Genomic DNA, 20,194 nt, shown 5'->3' on the forward strand with positions numbered 1-20,194 from the left:
ATATAGCATAAATGGATGAGGAGTTGCCTTCAGGGGGAAAATTTTAACAAGCAACTTGTGATCTTGGTAATAACTTATTATATAAAAGTACAGACAACTTAATTTAGGACAGAAAGAAACCAGGGCATGATTAGCCAAAGGGAGCTAGAAAGCAAGTAAAACACACACAGATTGATATGCAAAAGCACTTGTGTGGCTAGCGGCAAGGTTAATTGCATAAATGCTTTTTTGAACAGCACTTGAACTGGTAGTTCTGGATATATAAATTGTTATTCAGCCAAAAATTTATGTCTGAGAGGTGGTTGAGATTTGAAACATTTTGGGCTTGCACACTTAGACTTGTGGAGGGGCATAATAAAAAAAATCGTCTAAGTCCCCTTTTGACCTAAGGCCCTAGGCGCACAAAGTAGGCAGCAGGGAAATGTCCATTCTCGAAAAAAATGTCTAAAATGGGGGGTTTCAAGAATGGCCTACTTGTACATTCAGGAGTTTAATTGTCTAAACCTCCCCTATTCTTGGAAAAAAAAATTGCCCAAGTCCCAAACGACAAAAACAAGACCTTTTAGGCATGGGAAAGACCAGTCTTTCACCTAAAACTACGATTCTCTAACCGGCATCTGTCATAAGCGCCGGTTAGAGAATCGTGGAACCATCCCCGTCCCCCCCACAATGATTGTAGCAGGAGGGATGCCTAGTCCCTCCTGCCTAAAGATGCCACAACCCCTCCCGAATGTTCCACGTCAGGAGGAATTCCCAATCTCTTCTGCTGCGATCCCACGAACCCTCCCCAATATTCCCCAGCAGGAGGGATGCCCAATCCCTCCTGCTGCGATCCCACGAACCCTCCCCAATGTTCCTTGGTAGGAGGGATGCCCAATCCCTCCTGCCGACACCCCGCAAACCCCCACCCAAATATCTAGAGTCTGGTGTCTTCTTCCACTTTCCTCCCCATCTTTCTTCCCATAGAGGTCTGGTGTCTTTTTCCCCTTCCCCCCCCTCCTCCCGTCAGGATCTGGCACTTTTTGTTTCCAGCACTGCAGTCCTGCACTCTTTGGACTTTGGGCACCATGAATAAAGTAAACACACTGACTTTGACCGCCCCAGAAGCTTTCCCTCTGTTACTACTTCCTACTGCTATAGCAGAGGAAAGCTATAGCAGAGGAAGCTATAGCAGAGGAAAAGCTTCTGGGTCCGCCTAAAACAGCTTATTTAAAGAACATAAGAATTGCCGCTGTTGGGTCAGACCAGTGGTCCATCGTGCCCAGCAGTCCGCTCACGCAGCGGCCCTTTGGTCAAAGACCAGTGGCCTAACTGAGACCAGCTCTACCTGTGTTTGTTCTGGTTCAGCAGGAACTTGTCCAACCTTGTCTTGAATCCCTGGAGGTTGTTTTCCCCTATAACAGCCTCCGGAAGAGTGTTCCAGTTTTCCACCACTCTCTGGGTGAAGAAGAACTTCCTTACGTTTGTATGGAATCAATCCCCTTGTAACTTTAGAGAGTGCCCTTTTGTTTTCTCTACCTTGGAGAGGGTGAACAACCTGTCTCTATCTATTAAGTCTATTCCCTTCATTATCTTGAATGTTTCTATCATGTCTCCTCTCAGTCTCCTCTTTTCAAGGGAAAAGAGGCTCAGTTTCTTTAATCTCTCACTGTACGTGGCCTGAAGAGTGCAGGAATGGAAACAAGTGTCGGATCCTACTGGGGAAAAGGGGGATGATACTCTGCACATGCTCCGCAGGCCACCCCAGAAGTCTCAGAGGGCCACCAATGGCTTGCAGGCCTTGTAGTGAAGACCACTGATCTAGGAAATTATAGGTCAATGAGCCTAGGGTCAGTAGTAGACAAAATGGTAAAAGCTGTGTAAAAAAATTTACTGATTCTATTGATAGATATGGTTTAATGGGGAATGAGTCAGCATGGGCTTAGTAAAGGCAGGTCTTCCCTTTTAAAAATATACTTAGGGATTTTGTAGATGTAAATACACCTGTGGCTAGCAGCAGAACAGTTGATGTAGTGTATTTGGAATTTCAAAAACCCATGATAATTACTTGTACAATTCACCACTATAGAATGGTTGTCATTCTTCAAGGAATCTGTTTTTTATTTTTGCTTTTATTTTATAAAAGGAAGAAAAGACCTCAAAGATGAAAATAAAAGTATAGAGACATCATTGTTCTAATTTACTTGCTCCCAATCATTGGGCAAAACCCCCTGCAAATTGAATCTAAATATATAATTGCAAAAAAACAATCATGAGAATTTCAAACAATAATATACTGTACTTCATGTTGAAATGCAGCAGACCTCAGTTTTGACAGGAAACTACTTATCCTCATTATTGGCAAGCATTTTTGACAAGCTGCGTCAGAAGTTCCTTTTATACACACAAAAGAAGTAATTAGAAAAACAATAAAAATCTAGACCACTTGATTGAAAGATGCACTTGTCTGAGACTACAGCCTTCTGCTGCTTCTTAAAAAAATGACATCTCAACAATTCTTTTTATAAGATGCCGACTACTGGTCATATAATCATGCAGACTTTCCACTAACCACAAATTTCAAGTTGGAATTCTAAAAAGATGACATCGTAATTTCAGAAAAAGAAATCTCCATATGTTAGAATTTAACCCTTTTTTTTCAAATTATTTTTTATTGGTAGAGAAAGACCAAAAACAAACAATACAACAGTATATCAAAAATACAAAAAGGCAAGCTCCCACATGAGGGACCAACAGGAAGAGCACACAATTGGTAAAAAATAATAAAATGCTCCTAGGGAGCACCAAGCAGTTAGGCTCACAAAGTGCTGCACAAAAGAGAGTCGGTCTCCACTTTTCACATTTCCCCTCCTCCATACCCATTTCTCCCCCCAACCCAGCTCCGTAGCCCACGCATGAAAAAGAAAACAGACAAGCTTACAAAACAGACAGGCAAACCCTCCAAAAAGGCCAATAGGCCCATCTCCTATTCCCCTGGTCATGTGCTTTCCCTTTTAACTCCCAAGTAGCCATCTCCTTCATAGAAGCCTTCCACCCTTTGACATCAGTCTTTCTTTTCTATAACAAAGCAAACAAGGGATTCAAAACTGTGTTGAAATTTCACACAATGGAATACAGGTTTATTTATTTGTTAACCTGCTATTTTACTATACAAGGAAGTGTGAGTAAACATTATATAATATATAAAAAAAGCAAATAAGAAGAAAAGAAAGCCATCAATTAATAATAAAGACCCACCCAAAATACAGTTGATGCTTTAGTACAGTAATTCCTAACATTGCAGTGATGCTCTGCCATGCAGATTCTAAAACATCTGATTTTCTCTTCTATAAAGCCTTGCAAGGGCATTGGATAATATAAACAACAAAAGTGGTATCACACTTAATAGAAAATTGCCTCATAATGCTTACCAGCACTAGAATTAATTAAATGCTGCGCGTGATCCGGGGGATGAGAGTGGGAGAAATGTTGGATGTGGTAGTAGAGGGAATTAGAGAGATGCATCCTGGATTTCTCTCCCTACTCCCTGTACACAGGGGGAGGGGATCTTAGACTAGCAAGATGATGAAGGCAGGGAGATGGGCACAGGGGAAATACTAGAAAGGGACGTATAGGAGACATAGAGAAGGGAGATGCTGAACATGGGGAACATTGAGCGAGACATGGTGGGCATTGGGCGAGAACATGGTGGGCATTGAGCGAGAAGAAATGTCAAATGGTCAGGAGACCCTGGCAAGTGAGTTAAGAGAAAACAAAAGAAAACAGAGACCAGCACCTGAGCCCAATATGATCTGAAGAATAAAATAACGAGACAACAAAAGGTAGAAAAAAATAATTTTATTTTCTGTTTTGTGATTAGACTATATCATATTTGAAATATGTATCCTGCTAGAGCTAGTGTTAGACATAACTGGGGACTGCAAAGCCCAAGCCATGCTTCTTTAGCTTCTAGCTTAGGACTCTCTCTGACCAGGGGGCAGTTGCCCTAGTTGCACTTCCCTAACACTATTCCTGTCATGTATTCTGTTAGCATGATTTTTCTGTATAGCATTTTGTAATAATTTGGCTTATTCAGTTTTCTTGATAGTGGAGGGGTTATTTGAGATGGGGAGGGGAGATGAGGGTTTTGTTGATCCTTGCTGTGTATTATTTGTGTTTATAAAATGACAATTGTACAGAATATTGTTTCTTTTTATACTTTAATAAAATAAGTTCAGTATAAAATCATAACTATTCAAGGCTTGTGCGGATGGGATAAGATGGCTTGCGGGGACCGAACTGGCGGGGATGGGGATAAATTTTCCCCCGCGTCATTCTCTAATACTGAGGTATATAAATAAATTTTTATGTCGTGTTATGTTAAAGGTGATCCGCAGCCTTGCAAAATCCTGAAGGCAGGCTGGCTAATTGCTGCACTACTATACCGACAGCATTGAAGGCAAGTAAGAATGGGAAGAGACAAAGGGAAAGGAGGTGCTGCTGCTCTGGGGAGTGGCTGAAAAGGATAATAGGAGCTGCTGCAGGTAGAGGGATTAAAAAAGGGAGAGGATCTGCTGTTGGGGGGGGGTGCTAAAATGAGATGCTCCTGTTGGAGGGGTTCAGAAAGGGAGAGAAGTTACTGCTGGTGGAGGGGAGAGTTCAGAAAGGGAGAGAAGCTGCTGCTGGTTAGGGGGGAGTGGCAATAAAATGAGCTACTGCTGGTCAGGAAGGTGCAGAAAGGGAGATCAGTTGCTACTGGTCAGGGAGGGAGAAAGGGAGATAAGCTGCTGGTTCTTGTGGGGCTGAGCAAGAGGTGGAAGTGATGCTGAATGCTGCTGGTTCATTGGAGGGGGCGAGTGAAAGTTGAAGATGATGCACCTCTCCCTCTTACCTCCTCCAATCTAGCTCAGGGGTTGAAATTTGTTCGACTTAAGAGGTACTTGGCTTGAAGAAGTTGGGAAACAGTGCACTAGATCAGCTGGCTCACCTTTATCCACAGGTTTATTCACACCTTAAAAGAAATGAAGCAAGTTGGTGAGGCAAGACTTCCTGTGGCTGAACCCATGCTGACTCTGACTCATGAAGTCATGTTTGTCTACTTGTTCCATAATTTTATTCTTTATAACTGTTTCTACTATCTTGCCCGAAATTGAAATCAGGCTTGCCAGTCTGTAATTTCCCAGATCAGCACCTGGAACCCTTTTTAAAAATTGGTGTTGAATTGATCACCGTACAATCTTTTTATCTTTGGGCTGCCAGGCTGGATGGGTTCAGCACTGAGCTGCCAGTTAGAGAGGAGAGTTGCATAAGGAAAGTACAGTATAGCGGATAACATGCTGGGGCTGACAAACTGGAGGGACATAGAGAGACTTCAGGCAGGCTCATACTTTGTGGTTGCTTAGCTACAGGGAAAATATTCTAGTGCTGCTGATACTGTTGCTTATCCCAGGATAAGCAGGCAGCATATTCTCACTGATGGGTGACATCACCGACAGAGCCTTGGTACAGACCACTTTAAGAATTCAAAAAGTTAGCAATAGCTCGAACCGCGCATGCACGAGTGCCTTCCCGCCTGATGAGGGTGCGCGGTCCTTCAGTTTCTTAGTTTCTGCGGAGCTAAGAAGTCGCGTTTCAACGGCTGTTGAAAAATTTTCTTTTCACTGCTTTCCCGCTCTCGAAGTTTTCTGACTTTTTAGTCAGTTTTTTCTTTTCTTTCATTTCTAGTTTTTTTTTTTAAACTAAACATTTTTAGTTTCTTTATTTTTTTTTCTTTTACCATCATCGGTTAGTCTTGGTAGGGCCTTATGGGTCGCCATACTGTTTTCTCCCCACCTTATGGCTGGTTTCCGTGCCGTTTTTCCTGCTTCATTTCCATCAGCGCGGTTGCTTTGCTGGGGAAATTGTCTTCACAGACATCCTTCTGTGGTTCTAGTTGGGTCTTCAGCCTTGCCATTTTCTTCTTCCCCTGCTCTTCTCTTCACCAGCGCATATTCATTCTTCAGAAGCAGTTTTCCTTAGGCGCCATCAGGAATCCAGCACCTGCCGCCTTCAGTACTCTGGTGCCCAGCGTACTTCCGGCACCGCTCTTCCAGCCCGCACCGACATTGACAGACCTGATCTTCTCTAGGTAAATTGGCTTGCAACTTTCTCTTTTGGGCTTCAGGTCATTCTAGCAGTGAGTCTAATCCTGCCGACCTTGATCAGCCCCATCTGCTTCTGAACAGACAGTTGGGAAGGAGCCGAACTGATGAGAAGATGTGTGTGACGGATTAGGATTTTTTATTTTTGTATTTCTAAATGTAACCAACCTTTTATTTTATTTATTTATTTAAAAACTCACCTGAGAAGGTGGCAGGGTCCCCGTGGATTTTGGGCTAGGGTTACCAGATGTCTGAATTTCCCCGGACATGTCTTTCTTTTCGAGGACATGTCCGGGAGTCTGGACAGCTTTTCAAAACCCGGCACTTTGTCCTGGTTTTCAAAAGCTTCCAATTAGCAGTGACATCGGGACGGCATCTCCGCGGATGCAACGCAGTGACATCACGTACATACATGTAACATCATCGGATCATATGCAGATGCCCTCCCGAGAAGTGAACAAGTTGAGGGGATGGGGCATGACTCGGGCGGGGGGCGAGGCCATGGGTCTGGCTTTTCATTCCTGAAAATCTGGTAACCCTAGTCCAGGTCAAAGTCTGAGTCTTGGGTGACCTGATTTGCTAGGGAGGTATGCTTTGATGTTGAGAGCTGGCCTGGAAAGAAGGAGAATCGTTGTGGGCCTGCCGCAACCTGGAGCCAACAGCTGCTTTAGTGCTCTAGGCCGGCTGCCCTTGATAGTAGGCACTTTTCTTTTCCCCAGTGGTGAAGTGTTCAGTTGATTTGTTGGCCGCCAGGATGAGGATGGACGGAGGAGGCCTGAAGGTGCATGCGCAAATGGTCGCACATGCGCAGAAGAAGAGCAAGCTTGAGTGGCTCCAATAATGTGTGCTAATAATGGGCGTTCACCGAAGTGCATTGAAAACTAAGCCAAGACCAGGAAGAGCAGAGAAGGGCCCAGGGAAGCTGTAAAAGGCTTCCGTCTGGGGCTTGGTCAGTGGGAGGTCAGGTCCCAGGAGGAGCAGGTAGGCCATTGGGGGCTTAGTCAGGTGAAAGTCTGGCATTGATGCGGGAGCATGCTGGTTTCAGGAGGGGAGCCACCCGGGTTTGGTGGGAGTGTCCTGGAGAGCTGCTATGAGCAGTAGAGTTGCTGTGGGACCCTAGCAGTGAGAGGCCAGGGTCTAGGAGGGCTGGCAGGTTACATGGACATATGCACATCAACCTTGCATGTGTAGGAGCGACAGAAAGTGGGGGAGGGCTGAGCATGCCTGAGCGAGCTAGTGTCGCAGATGTCAGGGGCATGAAAATTGTGCCTCCTGATTAACAGCCTGAGCCCCAACAACAGGGTGGGGGGTGGGAGGGGGGAAGGAACTCAAGAGCAGGTTACTGTCTGCTCTCGTGCTGGAGGGTACGAGAGAGAAGAAGCAGACAACAGTCACAGCCATAACTGGCTGTGGCTGAATTTTTCCAAGACACCTGTGTTTTTAACATAGCCCAGGGGCAAACCTTGTGGTGCAGGAAGTCGGGAGAGGCCTCTCCTTTTCTATCACCACCCCACTGGCGGCTCAGGGTCATGTCTGGAGGGCCTTCACGCATGCGCCGACATCAATGTAATGACATCACACATGCTCATAACATCATTGCGTCGCCGTCCGCACATTTCCAGATGCCCTCCTGCCACAGCTTCCAGAAGTTTGCAAGACAATGGTTTAAGGGAAAGGTTGTTTTCTTTTGTTTCCCTCTGTTAAAGAAATTGTTGCTTGGTGCACAGAGAGTGAGGGAGAGGAAGCGTTTTTGAACACTGACAAGCACTGAAAGGCTGCAGCACTGCTACACGGTGAGGAGTTTCAAGTTAAAAATGCTGAATTGATGAAAGTGTATTAAATAAATCTGAGCTGGAATGAATGGATGTGTTGCTGTGTAATTGTGGATGTGACTTGTGAGTTCTAATTTAAAAGGTGCTGGGTTAGCTAAAGTTCCCCTATATATTTTCTTTATTTTATTGGGACAGGTCAGCTAGAATCCCCAGGTTCCTGCTGAAGAAGCAAGCCACAGACAGGCAAGCCACCAAACAAGGAGTCAGATGTCTAGTTTATTAATTTACTCACCCCCTCCCCACTCCCCTTTTACAAAACTGTAGTGCGGTTTTTAACGACAGCTGCGGCAATAACAGCTCTGCCGCTCATAGAAATTCTGTGAGCATCGGAGCTGTTAGTGCCATGGCCGGCACTAAAAACCGCGCTACGGTTTTGTAAAAAAGGGGGGAGGTAAATTAATAAAATAGACATATGACTCCCGGTTTGGTGGCTTGCCTGTCTGTGGCTTGCTTCTTCAGCAGGAACCTGGGGATTCTAGCTGACCTGTCCCAATAAAATGGATAGGGGAACCTTAGCTAACCCAACACCTTTTAAATTAGAACTCACAAGTAATGTAATTGGCATAGCAATTTCATTGTCTAGTCGAGAAGAAAACCAAATAGTTAAATTTTTCTTCTGTGCTTGGTGCTTTGATAATTCCAAAACATACAGATGTTGGAATGTTTATTTAGTAACATCTTCATTACAGGAAAATAGTAGTTTAAAGCTATTGACTTTGAAATTCAGAAGATTACTTTAATGGGCAATTGCAGTCAGAAAAGAAGAGAATTTAGCTGTTCTAAATAGCATAATTAACTGCAAGGATATCAGAGTCTTATCACTAGAGCTTAAGAGCTCCCATGAGATTTTCAGAAATTCTAAGATTAAATAGCCTGATTTTGCATAGAGCATGTAGACAGAGAAACTTACATTCCATTTTGGTTTTAAAGATTAGCAACTATTTTACAAAATATTCTCTGAATGCTGGGCTTTTTGTTGAGTACCTATACGGCTGCAGGAAATGTACTTCTTTTTCGGCTGCATGCACATGGGTACAATTATATATTTTAAGAACATAAGAATTGCCGCTGCTGGGTCAGACCAGTGGTCCATCGTGTCCAGCAGTCCGCTCACACGGCGGCCCCCAGGTCAACGGCCAGTGCTCTAAATGAGTCCAGCCTCATCTGTGTACATTCCAGTTTAGCTTAGTCTTGAAACCCTTGAAGGTGTTTTCCCCTCAACAGACTCCGGAAGAGCGTTCCAGCTCTCCACCACTCTCTGGGTGAACAAGAACTTCCTTACATTTGTACGGAATCTATCCCCGTTCAACTTTAGAGAGTGACCTCTCGCTCTCCCTACTGTGGAGAATGTGAACAGTCTGTCTTTATCTACTAAGTCTATTCCCTTCAGTATTTCGAATGTTTCAATCATGTCTCCTCTCAGTCTCCTCTTTTCAAGGGAGAAGAAGCCCAGTTTCTCCAATCTCTCACTGTATGGCAACTCCTCCAGCCCCTTAACCATTTTAGTCGTTAAAAAAAAAATAAGCAGCAACATTCAGGTTGCTGCTTATTCAGGTACTGTAAATATACAGTATATTGCCAGCTCTTACATGGGTTAGATGGTGATTTTCCAGTTTACATGTGTAAGTGCCAGTGGTCATAAAGCCACAAGGAAAAAAGTGGTCCACACTGAAAGAGCTATTAAACAGTTTCTGTTTGTGCTGACCTTAAACTGTGAATAATTGCTAAGGACCAAAGGGTGGATGTTTTGTGAGTGACTGCTGGGACAGATGGAGAGAGAAGAGGGGGGCTTGTAATATCTCCCTCCCCCCCCCCTCCTGTTGTTGGGGCTCAGGCTGTTAATCAGGAGGCACAATTTTCATGCCCCTGACATCTGCGACACTAGCTCGCTCAGGCATGCTCAGCCCTCCCCCACTTTCTGTCGCTTCTACACATGCAAGGTTGATGTGCACATGCCCATGTGACCTGCCAGCCCTCCTAGACCCTGGCCTCTCACTGCTAGGGTCCCACAGCAACTCTACTGCTCACAACAGCTCTCCAGGACACTCCCACCAAACCCGGGTGGCTCCCCTCCCGAAACCAGCATGCTCCCACATCAATGCCAGACTTTCACCTGACTAGGTCCCCAATGGCCTACCTTCTCCTCCTGGGACCTGACCTCCCACTGACCAAGCCCCAGACGGTAGCCTTTTACAGCTTCCCTGGGCCCTTCTCTGCTCTTCCTGGTCTTGGCTTAGTTTTCAGTGCACTTCGGTGAACGCCCGTTATTGGCACACGTTATTGGAGGCACTCAAGCTTGCCAAACAGATGGGGTGGGGCACACTATAGTGGTCCAAAATACAATGGACACTATGAGAGAATGACAGCAATTATGAAACAGCAAGACTTACTGTTGTAGATGGAACCTACATCTCAGTTGTTTGAGAAAATTCTGGCTATTACCTAGTTGGACAGAAAGCAAGGATTAGATGATGTTATATGCTTGTGCTTGATAGAGTGGAATGCATTTTTTTTTCAGTAAAAGGCCTATTGGAGCAAACATAAATTAAAATTGTTATTCATGAACGTTATATTGAACTAGTCTTTAAGCCTGTTACATTAACAGGTGCTAGAATATATGTCTGTCTGTCTTTCTTTCTGTCTCTCTCCCTACCCCTGTCTTTCTTTCTGTCTGTCTCTCTCCCTGGCCCCCTTTGTCTGTCTTTCTTTCTGTCTCCCTCCCCACTTCCCTATGCCGCAGCCGCAGCATTCCCTCTTCTTCCATTTCCCTGTGCAGCAGCATTTTTTTCCCTCCCTCCCCACTTCCCTGTGCAGAAGCCGAAGCAGCATTCCCTCCCTCTCCATTTCCCTGTGCAGCAGCATTTCTTCCCTCCCCCCCCACACTTCCCTGTGCAGCAGCCGCAGCATTCCATTTCCCTGTACAGCAGCATGATTTCTCCATCCCCCCTTCTCTTCCTGCGGTCTGGCCTGCTCCCTTGTCGGAGTTATTTTTAAGTTTAAAGGTGCCGCGGCGGCTCCTCTAATGATCCCCGCCTGCATTGGAAGTCTTCTCCGACGCAGGTGCGGCTCGTGAGAGGAGCTGCCACGGCACCTGTAAACTGAAAAATAACTCCAGCAAGGGAGCCGACCAACTGGCAGTTCAATGAAAGCCACAGCTTCAAAACGGAACCTTCTGTCGGGCAGTGGATTTGCTCAGCTTTGTAAAGCCTTGGGATATTTGAAGCTTCGTTCTGGCTTGCTCCCTGCATGCCTTGCCATAGTGTATTTTTAAGTTGAAAGACGTGGCGGCAGCTCCTCTCACTATCCTTGCCTGCGACGCAGGTGGGGATCGTGAGAGGAGCCGCCGCCGCGTCTTACAACTTAAAAATACACTACAGCAAGGCGAGCAGGGAGCAGGCCAGACCGAACAACAGCACATAAAACAGAACCCTAAGCGCGCATGTGCACTCCTACCTGCCGGAGACCTACTGATCATGGAAAACGGAACACGCAAGTAGGAGTGTGCATGCGCACTTAGGGTTTTATTATAGTAGATAAGATGGATGACTTTACTGCGTTTTTACAATGAAATACTAGGGAATTTAATTTAAAACAACATTTACAGTTAATTCAAGATTTCTTAGATGTGATGACTTGTTTGCTGGATGATTTACTAAGCCATTGGGTTAAGGAATTCTGCTTGTTCCTTTTTCCATGTCTTCATAATATGGTTTCTCAAAGTCTCTTTTTCTTATCTTCCTAGTTCTCTGAAGCAGGCCATTGTCTGATTTTAGGCCAGAACTCCAATCTGCTGTTTTTGTCTAAGTTAATAGAAAAAAATGTTTTACCCAATTGAGACCAGGATTCTCAAAAAACTGCGTTAAAAAGCGACAGTTCTAATGCAGCCATTTTGATAGCGAATTGGAAAAAGCGAGGCATTTCCAAAAAATTGTGCATGCAGATGAAGTTGGCGGACAACAATGAAGATTCGCTAAATTTGCACGTGCCCATCGCTGGCGATAAGACGCACCCTAGATTTAGGGGAGGAAAAAAAAAATCCTGAATCAAATGGTGTACCATGTCCTCCCTTTAGTAGTCTAGTGGTAGGCTGGGACAGGGTAAAGGGCAGGTCTAGTGGTAGGTAGGTAGGCAGGCAGACAGCCAGTCCCCCTCCCCACCAGGCAGGTCTAATGGTGTACTTGTACCTTGGTCATGTTATTTAAAGTTCACTGCACTGACTACTAGGCAAGGACATCACTGGCTTTCAGTACACTTTTGGATCCAATACAAGATCTTATGTTTGATCTACACAGCTGTTCATATTGTCAAAACATCATATCTATCTAGACTAGTGGTCTGCAAACCGCGGTTCGTGAGCCACATGCAACTCTTTAGCCACTTGAGTGCGGCTCTGCTAGAGAATGCGGCCCTGCTAGAGAATGCGGCCCAACAAGGAGTTTTGTGTGGCCCAGCTTCTCCCTCCTTCCCTTCTGTGCCTCCCTCCGGCGGGTAGTTTTATGGCCGGCTCCCTTGGTGCAATTGTCCGTGGGTGGCAGCAGCTCCTTGTGTGCAATCTGTGGATGGGTCAGAAGTGTTCCCTCTGATGTCACAACATCAGAGAGAAGGCTTTCGAATCAGCCGTGAATCACGCACGAGGAGTCGACGCCGCCAGCCGGCGACTGCAGCAAGGGAGCCGGCCATTTTGCATGGGTTAGAAGACTACTTTATTGTGATGTACTAACTGACTAAGACGACCAAGGCTTAAAGTTCACGGATCCTTCTGACTGAGTTAGCTGTAAGTAGGAAAAGTAATTTCCATGTGAGATGCTTTGGCAATTAGGGCTCCATCAGTACTAAGGATGGCTTTATGAGAGTAGAGATCATAATGATTTTGGCCTTGCATGGAACAACAGAAAGAAAGCAATTTCCATTTGAAGGCATAGAATTTCCTCCTGGAAGGGTTTTGCTACAACACAAATATCCTGAATTGAAAATGACAGACTCAAGGAAGCAACTAGGAATTGCTCGATTTCCAGACCATCAGAGTTAGAGACCAATGGTTGATTATGTGTTAAGGTTGGAAACACATATGCTTCATTCTATAATGTCAGTACCTAAATGTCAATGTAAGTGCCATTTGCATGCTCAGATTATAGAATATTGTGACTTACACATACATATTTTACAGATTTGCATATGTTGGGTGCTGAATAGTATTCTATAATCTGAGCACGCAAGTTGCATAGTGGACAACTGTAATGTGGGTGGGGCATGGGCATCTCCCATAAAATTATAAATATTATAGAACAGTACTTATACATGCTAAAGTGCCGCATTTATGCTCATGCATTTATACCTGTCATAGACATGGAGTAAGTGGGCACACTTACAAAGGACAGAGTTAGAGATGGTGGGCAATTGTATGAAGGGAGAGAAGTTGGACCTGGGGTGGTGTGGAGAAAGAGGGAAAGAGATACTTGAAGGGAGAACTGTTGGGAAGAGAAAGGGAAAAATGGTAGACCTGGGGGAGGGAGGCATGCAGGGAGAGAGATGGGGTGGGAGGCAGTTGGGAAGAGAAAGGGAGATAAGTTGGATCTGGGGATGGAAGGGAGGTAGGGAGAAATTTTTAGGTCTGTGGATGGAAGGCAGAGAGATTCAGCATCTCTTACCCCCCTAGCCCCAATTTCATTGTTCAGCCTCAAGGGGGGGCAGGAAGAAGAAAAACAGAAAAGAGAGGGAGCAAAATGTTGGACCATGGGAATAGAGGAGGAGAGATGGACCCATGGGAGGGCAGGAGGGAAGAGAGCTGGGATAAGAAAGGGGATGGAAAAAAAGGGACAGGGAGTTATAGCCTTACCAGAGGAGAGAGGGAGGGGGGATTCTGAAAGTGATGAGCCATGTGAATGAGGTCAAAAAAGAGATGACAAGATGAATGAGAGAGCAGTGAGTACAAACAGTGGTAGAAATGTGGTAATAGGGAGTAGATATCAGGAAATAGGAGACTGGGAAAGGAGTGAGATGGGAAATGGGAGAGCTAGGGACTGAGAGAAGATGGAGAATTAAGAGGTAGCTGAACATTTAAAAAGAAGAAGGGTGAGAAAGAAGGCAAGATTTGAGTGGACAGAGGCAAAAAAGAAAAGAAAAAGTTAAGAAAGCTGAAAGGGAAAAATCAATACTGTTGGAGACAAGCATAAGGAGGAAATGGAACGAGAGGAGAAAAAAAATGAACATCAGACACTGGAAAGAGAATTAGTTGAAGAGAGACAAAAAGCAGAAAGAGAAACTGGGACCAAGATGATGGAAAAACAAAATATCCAGATAACAAGGTAGAAAAATAAATTGTTTTATTTTGAATTTATTAACTGGAATAAGTTAGCTTTGGGATATGTGCATCATAATTATTTTTGTATTCAGTGGTGTAGTCATATACAGCTGATTTAGGGGAGGGACTGGAGCCCAAAATTAGTGGATGGCACCAAAGTTTCTACCCGCCTGAGTGCAATTTACAAATACTAGAGCTATTGGGGATTCCCAAGCCCTGCCACCTGAAGACATCTTCCTCCAGTCTGGCTACCCAAAATCTCCAAGCTTTGCAGCCAATGGCAATATCCTCAAGCTGCCACTGCTTTCATGCATGCATGAAAGCCAAGGTTGGGGGGGGGGGGGGCAGGGAGGAGGGAAGGCAGCAGCTCTGCAATATTGCTGCCAGCTGCAGAACTTGGGAAGTTGGAGGGGAGGAGGTAGCCGTCAGTTGGTGAGGCTTGGGGATCCCTACTAGCTATAGCAGGGGAGATGTTCATTTTGAGGGAGCCTAAGCTCAAAGTGGGAGGCCCAAAAAAGCAGGAATATTTACCCTGACTGAACGATCCTCCACGTGCGCCGCTGACAGCTGATTCAGCATACCCGCTTTGATGAGGCCATTATTCACATTAAATGTGTGTTTTGCCATATTTTTATTTTAATATAAAAAATATTTTACATTTTAAAATAGTTTTTGAGGCTTTAGATGGGAACCTGTAATCAATGCTGGTATGTAGACAACGGCCTGCAAATAATAGTCAGTCTTGGCTCCCTCCTCTTTGAGAATGTCTCTCATCTTTGTTTGACTAGAGAGGGGATTTTTTGGTTTTTTTCCTGGATTTTTATCATTGTACTTTTTAAATTGAATTTTCATGTTTTTATAAGTGTATAATAAATTATCTCCAGAACATCTGTATCCACAGTTTTTTGTTTTTGTTTTCATCGGTGAATTTATACATGATACTTAAATGGGAATTACAAGGGACTTAAGAGATGGAAGGGGTAGGGTAGGAAGAAAGAATGACAACAGATATGAGTCTTTTACAAGCTGGCAGGGTAGGACTTAAACGCAACTTTAAAAAAGTGAGTTATCAGCCTGGTTTAAAGACTACCAGAGATGGGGCTCGATGCACTGAGTCAGGTAATTGACAAGTAAATTCCCTGTTCTACGGCCATTGTATATTTTTGAAACCAGTTGCTTGAAATATATTCAGGGTGAATTAAAAATAACCAAATTCAGTAGATCCTCCAAGCTATGGAGATATTCCATTAAAGGCACTGACTGTGAGTTTCTACTATACATTTTAGCAGTTGAAATCTGCATGCATACATGCTTGAAGTTTTGACGCAAAGGGAATTTGCCAATTTTAACGTTTGCATTTTGTGATCTCACAGGTCCTAGCTGATGCTGTCGCTCGCCTGGTAATAGATAAATTCAGCGATTTAACTGATAATTTCACCTCGCCTCATGCCCGTAGAAAAGTTCTTGCTGGAATTGTCATGACAACAGGTACAGAGAAAAGGATGCACTGACTTTTGTCATTTACTTTAAAATGGTGTGAGACTTCAACTAACTTTAGAAGACAGCATAATATCAAGGCTCTGTATTCCATAGGGTGTGTAATGTTCCAGGAATAGCTAACGTGACCATTTTTTTTTTTCATCAAAAGGGGACATCTATTAATTGTCAGTCCCGCCCCCAATCCCGCCCTAGCCATGCCCCAGCCCCAACCCCGCCCTAGTCCCACCCTAGCCCCACCCCCAATCCCACCCCATTTTCTTCCATTCATTTTTCATGTACACATAATACCTTATTAATTCATAATGATAACTTTAAAATTAAAAAACTACAAAGCACACTATACAGAGAAAATGTTAATCATTTATATTTGGGGGGTTTCAAAGATGTCAAGGCAAATGACTTTAAAATATGCAGTCACCTCAGTAACTATAGAAAAATAGACAAATATAGTGCAAAATATAGACAGCAGATATAAATTCTAAAAACTGACACGTTTTGATCACTAAATTGGAAATAAAATTATTTTTCCTACCTTTGCTGTCTGGTGATTTCATGAGTCTCTGGTTGCGTTTCCTTCTGTCTGTGTATCCTTTCTTTCATTTCTTTCTTTCTGCACTCAGGCCCAACAATTGTCCCTTTCTATCCCCTCCCTCCTTCCTTCCTATGTCCATAGTGCCCCCAGTGCCTCCTTTCCATGTCCATAGTGCCCCCAGTGCCTCTGTCCTGCGTCCTTAGTGCCCCCAGTGCCTCTGTCCTGCGTCCTTAGTGCCCCCAGTGCCTCCTTTCCATGTCCATAGTGCCCCCAGTGCTTCTGTCCTGTGTCCTTAGTGCCCCCAGTGCCTTCTTCCCATGCCCATAGTGCCCCCAGTGCCTCCTTCCCATGTCCATAGTGCCCCCAGTGCCTCCTTCCTATGACTTCCTTTGCCTTTGTTCCTCCCCCGAAGCCTGCCTGTCTGCCTGCCTACCTCCTTCCCTCCCTCCAGTGCCTGATTTAACCCCTCACCCGTCTGTCTGTGTACTGCCCAGCCTGCCTCCCTGCTGGGCTGATTCAAACCCTGGACTGCCGCCGCTGCTTCTTGCCTTCTTTCCGACGTCAATTTTGACACCGGAGAGGAAGTTCCGGGCCAGCCAGGCAGTGTCCCGAAGCGCTGGGTCGGGACAATGGGACGGTCGGTCCGAAAACGGTACTGTCCCGTTGAAAATGGGACATATGATCACCTTAGGGATAGCATATACAGTTCCAACCATCATTTTTATTGTTATCCTTTACTCAATAGCACACTTACTGGAAAGACCCTGTGCACATCTGTAGGATCTCAGAAGAAACTGTGGTTTATAGTTGTAGCTGATAAATGGTGCTACAGTGACTAGGTTAGATGTGAGGGGGCTTAAAAGGGGAAAATTTGGCCTGCCTGATCATTCAGAAGAAAACTGGATTTGATTCCTGGTTCAGTTCTTCTTAGTTTTGCCAAGACTGGGAATGGTGTGGAAACACCGCTCACGTCTCTTCAAGGGAAAGTCAGTTGTTGGGCAATGGTTTCAACTTTTAGATTATAGTGGAACTCGCAGTTTCAGGGTTCTGGAAGGCACTTTTGAGCATGATGCCTAGTATAGAGGATTGCCATTCTGATAACAAAGGAGATATAAAATAGAGGTGAAATTCCCAGGCTCGTTGTATCAGTTCTCGTCTCTGGATCTTACTGAGACAGGTGCCTAAAGGAATAGGGAGAAACTGCTGGGCATTAAAGGGGGAAAATCACAAAAGTTGTTTAATAAAACCTTTTGTGATACAGCTTCAGAAGATGCCAGTTCAGATTGAACTGGAAGCTCCAAAGAACTGGGGGAATTGTTGTGCCCATATGATCATCAAACCGGCGAAGACATAAAGGTTTAAATATAATTCTAGTGATAAATTTTCACTCACTGTTAAGTGATACTCATGGTACTTGGCCTTTTCCCCTTGTAAAATACTGAAATGGTCTATGTAATTTCCTGAGACTTTTGAAAAGGAAAAAAAAAAAAAACTACAGAGAGAGGTTTATCCAGGGTCTGGCGTAACATGGTAAGTGAGGTGAGCATATAGCACAGGGTCCTAATAGGAAGTGGGAGGAGGTGCGACATGGCAGAGCTTGAATGCAGGCTGAACCACACTGCTGATTTTTTCTGCTTTCTGGTCCAGACAGAAATGAGAAAAAAGTTGAGATGCTGAACACAATTGGTGGGGAGCAAAATCCAAGTTCCATTAGTGATTAGTGCACCTTAAAATATTCAGGACCTGCTATTCAAACAGATTTATGTGATCAATGGTGCCACCATTAATCCTTTTTTAGAACATTTGCTGTACTTATTTCCATAACTTTGATGTGTGTGGATCACTAAATACATTTAAAAAAATCTGTGCATCTAACAGAAGGAGGGGCCTGGAACAGATCAAAGTTACCTGCAGATCTGTGAAATTCAACTACCATCCGGATAATCATATGCTTACGTTAGCCTGCATCAAAGCTTAGCTTACTGATGCATTGAAGCAACAATGATATTGCCATATAAATCCCCTGATTCCATAAAATTGCACTCCTAAATTACCAACTAGCGTACAAATTATCATGCACAATATATAAAATAGTGCCAGTTGCTCACCTAACTAAATTGTTAAATTATGCACCAATTGGCCTTAAGCAGGGCAGGATTAATTCGTCGAGGGCCCCTAGGCACACAAGTACACTGGGCCCCCTGCCCCGCCCCACCCCACCCCACCATGCGCCCAGGCGGAAACAGGAAGCTGCGTCAGAGGGAAGCTTTGGGCAAGCAGCACTGCTTGCACAATTACAGTTCCCGTTGCCTTTCTTACCCGCGTTGCTTGCTTGTCTTACTTTCCGTCGATAGGGGGTGGGGCCTGCATTGCTGATCAATGCTGGAGGGGTCCATCGCCGTTTTGAAAAAACAACATTGATGCCTTCCTTCATCGGGCCTCCCCTTACCATTTTTGGCCCTAGGCACGTGCCTACTTGGCCTATTGGTTAATCCTGCCCTGGCCTTAAGTACTAATAATAGCATTAATTGGCACTAATTTGTGGCTACATGCATAACAGCACTTAGGCGCTATTCTACAAACATGGTACCTAAATGCTATAGCACATAACTATAAAGGAGTGTACATATGGGCAAATCAAGAGTATGTCTTGTATGTGCATGTGAAAGGTATAGAATACTTGAGGCACAAACATTGACACCAGCCTTTGCCTCCTGCCCGACCAAAACAGGCAGTGGGGGCGGAGCTAGGGCGGGACTGGGGCGGAGATGGGCGGGGGACGGGTCTAGGGTGTCCAGATTTTACAATTATAAAATTTGGCAACCCTACCAATGAGCACATTTCAGGCACTGGAGGCAGCCAAAACAGCAACTATAATCTACTTGACACTGGGTGTGCGGTTATTTCAGCGGTAGAATAATTACCACTTATCACCAGGGATGTAACCACAAGGGGGCTTTGAAGGCCTCAACCTTCCCACTTTAGGCTTAGGTCTTCTCCAAAATTATTTGCACATAGGAAATATTCTAATACATATTTCTGTCTCTAACAGGGTGAAATCTAAGACTAATGGGATCTGCATTGTGATTGAGGGTTCTGTATCCCTGATAGTGCAGGAACGGAGATATCTTAAAAGTGGAAATTTGGGGGCTAGCTTTATACTTTGTCTAACATACAGTATATGCTCCTAACACAGAACAAGCTCATTTTTGAAGCCTTGGGCATCTATTTTGTGAGAAAGTGGAGGACAACTTATAATTGGTGGAGACTTTAATATAATTTTGAGTACAGCCTTGGATTGTGGCAAGGCAGATGGGAAAAAAAACTGTGGGCTTGGGATTTAGTTGATGTCTGGGGATTCCACTATCCAAGTGACAGAGATTATACAGTACATATCATTCAGGAGTGCATGGCACTTATTCTAGAACTGATATGAGATTGGTAGTGAAAGATCTGATCTTGATGTTAAGTGCTTCAAATATAGAAAATCCTATTTAGTCTGATCCCACACCTATCACAATGTTCTTGACATTGATGGGAGAACCCTTATGGTTGAAATATTGGAATCTAAATGATAGCATATTTTTAGATCCCAAAAATGTTGAGCAGTTAGAGAAAGATCTAAAGTATTTTGAATTCAGTGATTTAGAGGAGATATCAACCCCAATTATTGGGAGAGTTTGAAAGCTATAATGATGGAAAAGATTATAGCTCTTGTAGTTTATAAAAGAAAAGAGCATCTTAAAAATCAAAATGCTTTGCAAAGGCAACTAGTCATAAGAATGGTAGAATATCTAGTACATTGCTGTTTCAAATAGAAAAAATTTGCACAGATCTGTGAAGCTGGACCTTGCTGAAATTGTGGAGAAGCTGAATTTTCTGAAACAGGAGTATTTTGAGACAGCAAATA

The 20,194-nt window shown here is 44.2% G+C and overlaps 1 protein-coding gene across 11 annotated transcripts in view; it reads left to right on the forward strand.

Moving 5' to 3' along the window:
- ADARB1 (adenosine deaminase RNA specific B1) overlaps positions 1 to 20,194 on the forward strand; it is a 489,575-nt gene that overhangs the window by 401,823 nt on the left and 67,558 nt on the right. For all 11 annotated transcript variants that reach the window (XM_033944607.1, XM_033944606.1, XM_033944609.1 and 8 more), the window contains one exon: positions 15,626 to 15,740. In XM_033944607.1, the coding sequence (XP_033800498.1) occupies positions 15,626 to 15,740 (115 nt within the window). The remainder of the gene's footprint in view (positions 1 to 15,625; positions 15,741 to 20,194) is intronic.

This window comes from Geotrypetes seraphini, chromosome 5 (assembly GCF_902459505.1).
Source record: "Geotrypetes seraphini chromosome 5, aGeoSer1.1, whole genome shotgun sequence".
Lineage (NCBI taxonomy): Eukaryota > Metazoa > Chordata > Amphibia > Gymnophiona > Dermophiidae > Geotrypetes > Geotrypetes seraphini.